Source organism: Salvelinus fontinalis, chromosome 26, assembly GCF_029448725.1.
Source record: "Salvelinus fontinalis isolate EN_2023a chromosome 26, ASM2944872v1, whole genome shotgun sequence".
Taxonomy (NCBI): Eukaryota; Metazoa; Chordata; class Actinopteri; order Salmoniformes; family Salmonidae; genus Salvelinus; species Salvelinus fontinalis.
In genome coordinates, this window is record NC_074690.1 from 28974784 (window position 1) to 28983594 (window position 8811).

The window sequence follows — 8811 nt, forward strand, 5'->3', positions numbered from 1 at the left end:
GTGGCGATGTCAAAAGAGATCATGAGTTGGTGTGTGTCTGTGTATGAGAGATAGAGAGAGAGAGACTGTTCTTTGCTTCTGTGTGGTCTGAGGGCATGGTGCTATTTATTCAGTCCTGTCAGAGTTTGCGTTTTGAAGTACTTGTCAAAGCAGACAGAACCTGGGGCTGGGCCTAGACAGAGCAAAGTCTCTCCATCGACGTAACATAAGTATCCTGCCGCCCTACATGGATCATTCCTCCACTGACATCTCACTTTGCTAGCTTGCCATGGAATAAAATATCTAATATGTATTGGAGACAATCCCAATATTTCTCACAAGTGAAACATTCATTTAAGAACTCATTTGAAAAGCATTTTTCTTGTACAATTGGACCTGTATTGATGTACAGTTGGACCTGTATTGATGTTACTGTGGATAGAAGTATGAAGTTTCTCTGTACTGTACTGGGAAAGTATTCAGACCCCTTGACTTTTTCCACATTTTGTTACGTTACAGCCTTATTCTAAAATGGATGAAAGAAAAATAAAAAATCCTCAGCAATATACACAATACCCCATAATGACAAACCGAAAACACGTTTTTAGACATTTTGGCAAATTCAATAAATTTAAAAACAGAAATACCTTATTTACATAAGTATTCAGACCCTTTGCTATGAAACTCGAAATTGAGCTGAGGTGCATCCTGTTTCCATTGATCATCATTGAGATGTTTCTACAACTTCCTGTGGTAAATTCAATTGATTGGACATGATTTGGAAAGGCACACGTGTATATATATATAATAAATAAATAATATAAGGTCCCACAGTTGACAGTGCATGTCTGACCTCATGGCTTGGTTTTTGCTCTAAGGAATTGTCCGTAGAGCTCCTAGACAGGATTGCGTCGAGGCACAGATCTGGGGAAGGGTACCAAAACATTTTTGCAGCATTGAAGGTCCTCAAGAATACAGTGGCCTCCATCATTCTTAAATGGAAGAAGTTTGGAACCACCTAGACCTGGCTGCCTGGCCAATCTAAACAATTGGGGGAGAAGGGCCTTGGTCAGGGTGGTGACCAAGAGCCCGATGACAGAGCTCCAGAGTTCCTCTGTGGAGATGGGAGAACTTTCCAGAAGGACAACCATCTCTGCAGCACTCCACCAATCAGGCCTTATGGTAGAGTGGCCAGGCTGAAGCCAAGTCTCTGAATGTCCTTGAGTGGCCCAGCCAGAGCCCGGACTTGAACCCGACCAAACGTCTCTAGAGATACCTGAAAATAACTGCGCAGCGACGCTCCCCATCCAACCTGACAGAGCTTGACAGGATCTGCAGAGAAGAATGGGAGAAACTCTCCAAATACAGGTGTGCCAAGCTTGTAGTGTCATACCCAAGAAGACTTGAGGCTGTAATCGCTGCCAAAGGTGCTTCAACAAAGTACTGAGTAAAGGGTCTGAATATTTATGTAAATGTGATATTTCAGTTTTAAAAAATAAATATATATTTGCAAAAATGTCTACAAACCTGTTTTTGATTTGTCATTATGGGGTATTGTGTGTAGATTCAATCCATTTTAGAATAAGGCTGTAACATAACAAAATGGGGAAAAATCTAGGCGTCTCAATACTTTCCGAATGCATTGTATAGTCTGAACAGATGCATTGTCTGTCTGCTAATTTGTGTTGCATGATTTACCATCTCACAGTTCCGCGCTCTATGAGAAACTCCACGGCTGTTCATTTGCTGTGCTTTGGTGTTTCCCTCTACCTTTGCATGAATGACTAACCCTCATTATTTTGCTGTAATGGCACATTTTGTAATGAGCAGTTAACTCTTGACTAGATTGTGTAAGCCATCACAAAAACAAGCCATCACAAACTTTAAAAAGAGGGTGAGTGTGGTAGAGAAAAGAGGTGGAAAGAGTCAGAATAAAAACCCTTGTGTTATATTCATGTCTTTCTATTAATTGGCTCACATACTTCTGCCACTACTATCACCATTACCTCTTTAGATTTTAACATGTTCCCTCTTCATCAATGAGACTTGTGGCCCTCCCCTGATCACCTATAGATTTGACTGTGTGTATGAGAACATTAAAACCTGTCCAAAGCGGGAGAGTAGAATATACATTCCTACTTTGATATGTTTGAAAGCTATGACATGTGTGTGCTAAATATCCCCCTCGCAAGTACTTTACCTCTCCCATGGTTCCCCACAGTGTCATCATGCATCACAACCTATAAGAAGACCCCTCCCCCGGTGCCGCCCCGCACCTCCAAACCCTTCATCTCCATCACAGCCCAGAGCAGCACCGAGTCGGCCCAGGATGCCTACATGGATGGCCATGGCCAGGGGGGCAGGGATAGTCACCAGCAGGGAGACATGACCATCCAGTCAGGCCTGTCTAACTCCACAGAGAGCATCGACAGCATGAAGGCCCTAACGGCAGCCATTGAGGCGGCCAACGCCCAGGTCCACGGCCCTGCTAGCCAGCATATTGCAAACAGCAGCATCACCATCACCACCACCACCTCGGCCCTGGCCCATATCACTGAGGACAGCAGGAAGGAGCAGGCCAGGCGGGCCAAGTGCCAGCTGTCCATCGGCATCCAGGTCTGTGGGGGGGACACTACCTCACAACCACTTTTCTGGTGGCGTTTGACATTTTGTTTGATCTGACATGGGAATAATAAGAAATGAATTAGTTGACACGAGCCAGGTTTTGAGAGACTGGATCCTCATCCCCTTTCTGAGTTGACAGGTTCTACTCTTGCTCTATACTGTCCTCTAGTGGCAGATGTTTACATTTACTTCACCCTGGTGTTCTGTATATTGTAGTGAATGAGAAATAGATGTCTAGTTTATGGTTGAATTCGTTTTTGGGATAATTTTATGTCCAGGTGGACGGGCCAGAAGAGGAAGCTCTGGAGATGGAGGACCAGTCCAAGTACCAATCAATTGGGGTCCAGGTGGAGGACGAGAGGGGGTGAGTCTCTCTCTTGCTTTCTCTCTATCAGTCAGTTCAGAATGTCAGTCCTTCACTATTTCTTGTGTGAATGTCCAGAGAAAGGCATCCATTTACAAATGAAGGCCGTTACTAAGTGAGTCAGGGGTTGCTGGAAGAAGCAGCTTGTGCCTAGGGTTGTTAATGCGGTGGATCAGCTGTGCTAGCAAAACAGACATTTGGAACTATGGAATTTCCTGCCCCATTTCTCTGAAAGGGAAATGGTGAGTGAGTTGTGTTTGTCTGTTGGCCTCGCCGGTGACACCTCTTCAGTGACACCTCTTCAGTGACTTCAGCTGAGTCAACTCCAGCTCACCTGCGACTGCCGTCTGATGAGGCAAACCAAACACCTACTCTCACTCACAAGATTATTCTCAAATTTTTAATACTGGAGATAGAAGTTGGAGAAATAGTCTGGGTAGACTTTAAAGTAGCTGACTGCAGCTGGTTTCTCCAACTTCTGTCTGTTAATGAGGAGCACTGACTGCCCACTACGGCAGCTTAGTCATACTAAAGACTGTGAGAGTTTGAATATGAATAAGAGTGGAATTATTCACGTTATAAACCTTATTGTATATTTCTTCCTTGTGCTACGTGTGTTCTGCTCCACCCTATGTTGTATAGGACAAATATAGCATGAATAGTCATCGGCATCGTGAGGCAGTTCTTGTACAGCTCTGCTGTGTGTCTGTAGTGAAGGGCGCTCCCTCTAAAGGAATAGTCATGGGTGGTGGGTGTTTTAGAGTAGTAGGCTTGCTCCGTGATGACTGCAGCCTAGGGCCCCTTCCCTTCCCTCACTCTGTGTCTCTATACACCTCCCACACTAAAACTCTGTGTGGGATGTTCATTCATTGTACCATGGGTTGGCTCAAAATGTGGTAAAATGCACCTTCCATCCATCAGAATGGATGGAGAATATAATATTGCAGTACTGGTAGTTTCAGAGCAAATGCAGGGCCTTAAGTTTTTCTGACCACATTGTGACCTGGCCAGAAAAAAACTCTGCACCTTATGTATAGCCTTAAATTAGGTTCAAGTTTTTCCTAGTCAGGTCACCTCAGACTGAGCACTGATGTATATCTCCCCCTGTTGGCAGATACCGGCAGTTCATCCGCTCCAACAGTGTAACGGCAGCAGTACAGGCAGACCTGGACATGCCTGACATGTTAGACAGCCCCCTGGACTCCCCAGAAACAGATCTGCCCTTCTCAGGTTCTGTGTCCCGCAAGTACTCCCGCGAAGCCGCCACCTCGCCAGCCTCTGCCTCCACCGTCAGCATCCAGGGCTCGGGCAACCACTACCACGCCTGTACCTCAGACGACTACGATGATGTGTGCTTCGACCCGTCAATCCTGCCCCCGCCTGACCCCTGGATCGACAGCGTGACCGAAGATCCCCTGGAGGTAGTCCAGAAGTTCGTGTGCCAGAGGGACGGACGCTGGTTCCTCAAGCTGCTGCAGGCCGAGACGGACCGCATGAAGGGCTGGTGCAGACAGATGAAGCAGGACGAACAGGAGAATGACCTGCCGGATGACAGTGAGTCTGGCCTGTCCAAAAGCATTTACACCACTACCTATCACAATTGTGTGAGTGCAGTGGAGGCTAGTGCCGCGTAGTTGTGCGTAATTGTACTTGTGATAGGTACAATTAGGTGGCCTCATTCCAGCCGTTACAATGAGACAGTCCTCTGATTTCTCGCTGTGTGATCTGATCTGTATTTACATTATCTTCCTCTCCACAGTCTTGGGGAAAATGAGGCTTGCCGTAGGAAGTGCTCAGCTCCTGATGTCACAGAAGTTCCAGCAGTTCCGGGAACTTTGTGAGGAGAACCTGGTGTGCGACTCTTCTAGTTCTTCAGTTTCCTTTGACTCCCCCTGTTCTTCACATGAAATCTGAGATAAAACTCTGTTTCATTCTTCCCTTTTTTACTGATCTGGGATCAGAACCCCAACGCCCGCCCGCGGCCCATCTCTCAGGACCTGGCTGGTTTCTGGGACATGCTCCAGCTGTCCATCGAGAACATCAGCCTGAAGTTTGATGAGCTGCACCAGCTGAGGGCCAACAACTGGAAGCCCCTGGACCCCCCGGAGAGAAAGGTAAAACAGGCGTCCAGGACCAGCTAGTATCTGTCTGTGCTGTCTAAGTCAATGCAGACTCAGCTCATCATTCCGACCAGCCAAGATATACTGCTCATGCAGAAACAAATCAGTAGCTTTAACTCATTGCATGATCTAGTATCGCTGTTGTAACTTCACAATTATTATTTGTTAACATACTGTATCAATGATTTTCTTTGGTTTGGCAACAAATTACTTTTGTCTAGATCAGTGGTCGCCAACCTTTTCTGAGTCCAGATCACTTCATGAGTCAAAATACAAGTTGAGATCTACCGCTCAGATTATTTTTAAACATGACTTCAACGTAAGCCTATGCAACATTAACCATTTAAGAACAGTTCTGTAGCAATGAAATTTGTGCAGTAGGCTATACACCCAATACATTATCATTGCATAATTTGAATGCTTGAATTTCCCTGCCAATGTTGTTCTTCTCAGACTATTGTTAAATTATATTTAAAAAATGGAGTATTACTTGTGACGCACAGCTGAGTGATGGCCTGCATCTGATGGTCAGTCTGAGGGGAGGGAGAGAGCAGCAGTGAGGCTGCCTCTCACCCGAATCACTGTCCCTCTGCTGTCCCTCCTTCCACTGACAAAAGGGGACTCGGTCTTTCAGTTGATGGCAAAACTCAAGTGACACTGCATTATTTCAGCCTCATGGACCAATTCATGTTACCCCTATGTCCAGAGAAAGTGAAATATTCCTGGATATTAAAAAAGACACAAGCCGCTAATAATATAAATGCAAGCTTATGGGAACACTTTGCTAGAGGCTACTCCTTTAATGCAGTGGCAGTGCTGTTTGTAGCGTAAGTGGAAGTAGGGAGAACGTGCTTTTTAAGTGTTGACATTGCTGAATAACAACTTAAACATGAGCTTGCTCATAAAAACAGCAGCTCTTTGCTGTATTCGTTGAGTCTCATGTTTTTAAACAATTTGAAATCTCACAGTATCGATTTTGCTGTGCGATCGAGTCTTCTTTTAACAGTCTATGGTTTGATGAAACTGTGCAGACACAGTGATCTGAGCTAACTGATTGGCCAGTGGTAGGCCTATAGTTGCACTTGATTTGCTCTCTGGGCCTGCTGGGTAGGTGGCGTTCTCCCTTCAGACACATGAAATGGTTAAAAAATGGGAACACTTTGCCTTCCCGGCACTAGGGCTGCTGAATCAAGTGCACCTACCGCCAACAGCATGAAAAAATAAATAAAAATAGGAACGCAAGGCTTTATCGTTGGGGTTTTTACAGAAATGTTTGGTGCTCGACTAGGAATACCTTGGAGATCGACCAGTTGGTGACCACTGGTCTAGATGGTGAGGGTTTATGAGATGTACCGCATACCTTTAAGTGCTTCACATGGCGTGAATCACACATTACAACTTATACGTCATCAATAGTTCTATACACCATCATATTCATTCAGTTTTATACAAAATCCTTTAACACAGTGAAACACATCACACCCAAAAGTTGAATGTTGCCATTTCCTGTCATTTGTTGTATTAGCGACTGTAGAGATGTTGTTACTGTACAGTATCATGGCTGTTGCATTTTATACTATTGATTTCCTGACCGCTTCTCCATGTTTTTGTTCTGTTGTTCTTGTCGACAGTGAGCTGATTTTGAGAAGTCATTCCATCTGGCACGCACCACGGGGCCTGACCTCGCTGGGCCACCGTACCTCATGCAGTCAGTCGCCCCCCCGCTGCTGCGTCGTGTGTGGTTGTCTATCTGTAGCGCTAGCCGTGTGCTGCTATAGGTGTACTAATGCTGTCTACGCTCCTGTCCCCCCTCCCCCCGAGGGCTAACTGACTATTTGTCATCCCTGTTCAGGAGAGACGGATCCCCCCTCCTGTGCCAAAGAAACCCCCAAAAGGTCACCCTCCCCTGGCCCGTGATAGGTCCCTGGAGAGCTCAGAGAAGCAGCGGCTGGATGCGCGCAAGCGCTTGATGGCCGCCAAGCGAGCTGCGTCGGTGCGGCAGAACTCAGCCACCGAGAGTGCAGACAGCATCGAGATCTATATCCCTGAGGCCCAGACCAGGCTATGAGCTCCGTGGCAGGCACACCTTCACCACTACCCACACAGACAGATTCACTTACATCTCACACACCACTAGATCACACACACAGGTAAACGCACACATAAGCTTTTAACGGTATGGTTCCTGTGAACACACAAACCCACACAGATTTTGTAATATAACCACACTAACTCTTTTCTCTGTAGTGGGAAGAGAAATGCCAACAGTATAGTTGTTTCTTTTACATATTCTTGTCTCTCTCACAAATTTGATCGTGGTCTTGTTTCCATCTATGTAACATAGATCCTCGCTTGAAGATGACTCCTTCGTGATCCTTCTTTTAAAAAGTGTATCACTTTTACCCACACCTGTGTAACATACACCATGATCTTGTGAACTGTATAGCATTCTTAATCAATGTAGACACCTGTTGATATCCTAAAAGAAAGCAAATAAGTATGTTTGAGTATTTGGTTTCTTTAGCTATTTTTACTTTTACCTAAGCATGGGCCAAACAGAATCCCTTGCTTGATGTCCCATTCAACCTTCTCAATAGTTTTTTCTTTGATTGTAACATAATTGGCAAACGAACAGGGTATATTATGCTTAAACAATATTCATTTGAAATCAGATCAAGTAAATGTGTAAAACAACTGAACACTTTGGTTTTGAAGTCCCATCTGTAAAGATCAGAGATTTTAGATAAAAAAGGATGCATTTTCTGTAGCCAATTCTGTTGGTTTTGTCTGCTGAGGCTGTCTATTCTAAAGACATAGTTTCTTATTCTAGAGAATCACTATCTGTTTAAACATTTTAATCATTAATGGTACAAGGACAACTGTACTTAATTGACTCATCCTGGGGATTTCCCTTCTGTAAAGTCAGACAGGTGTCTAGTGTAGATTTGTATGACAAGTGAGGATCTTTGTGGTGATAAGCAACCCAATATGAAATACCCTAAAAACATAGAGAGGGACACTTAAAAACATCTCTGGGATGCAAGTTGTTTCATTTCTTAACAATGTCTTTCCAGTAGCAAGTTCAGTGGCTTAGTTTTATTAGTAAACAGTTTCTTGGTATGTTAGTTCAATCCCAAATGGACTCCTGGAAGGCCATGTGACTGTGGTTGAGCAGGCTTAGCTCTGTTATTTCTCAGGAAGAGATGGAAATTCAGTCTGTCAAATCAGGGTCTCGTGTGTGTATGTGTGTGTGTGTGTCGGTTTGTGTGTGTGTCGGTTTGTGTGTGTGTCGGTTTGTGTGTGTGTGTGTGTGTCCATCAGTGTTTAGAGGTGAGTGTGTTTGAGTGTGGTTCTCTTAAAGTGCTTCCTAATTTCCTCGTTTGATATGTTGGCCTGTCTTCAATACGGTCAAGTAGCCTCATGAACATACTGTACATAATCAAAACTACACTTGTACTTGAAAATAGCCATGTGTGTGTTTGTACAGAAATTATACATGAGGATGTTCCTGTAAGCATGCAGACAATATTAGAAATACAAAATCTATACCTAATTTATACTTGTATTAGTTTATTTATTTAACTATATTTATTGATGATTTAGTTTTTTTACTGTTTGGATTCTGTTTTAGTGGTCTGTCATGCTACTCTGATCTTATGTTGTATTGTATAGAGATTATATGTGCATACATATGAACACAGAATAAAAGAATTATCAACTCTG

At 44.2% G+C, this 8811-nt stretch overlaps 1 protein-coding gene across 7 annotated transcripts in view; it reads left to right on the forward strand.

The window, feature by feature from the left end:
• The window catches only part of LOC129824058 (disks large-associated protein 1-like), a 127552-nt gene extending 118741 nt beyond the window's left edge, over positions 1-8811 (forward strand). For 4 of the 7 annotated variants that reach the window (XM_055883345.1, XM_055883344.1, XM_055883349.1 and 1 more), the window contains 6 exons: positions 2201-2595; positions 2883-2968; positions 4083-4522; positions 4728-4816; positions 4915-5082; positions 6941-8811. In XM_055883345.1, the coding sequence (XP_055739320.1) occupies positions 2201-2595; positions 2883-2968; positions 4083-4522; positions 4728-4816; positions 4915-5082; positions 6941-7156 (1394 nt within the window). In that variant the 3' untranslated portion in view covers positions 7157-8811. Of the gene's footprint in view, positions 1-2200; positions 2596-2882; positions 2969-4082; positions 4523-4727; positions 4820-4914; positions 5083-6719 lie in introns of all 7 variants that reach the window. The other 3 variants (XM_055883346.1, XM_055883350.1, XM_055883351.1) reach the window with 2 other exon arrangements.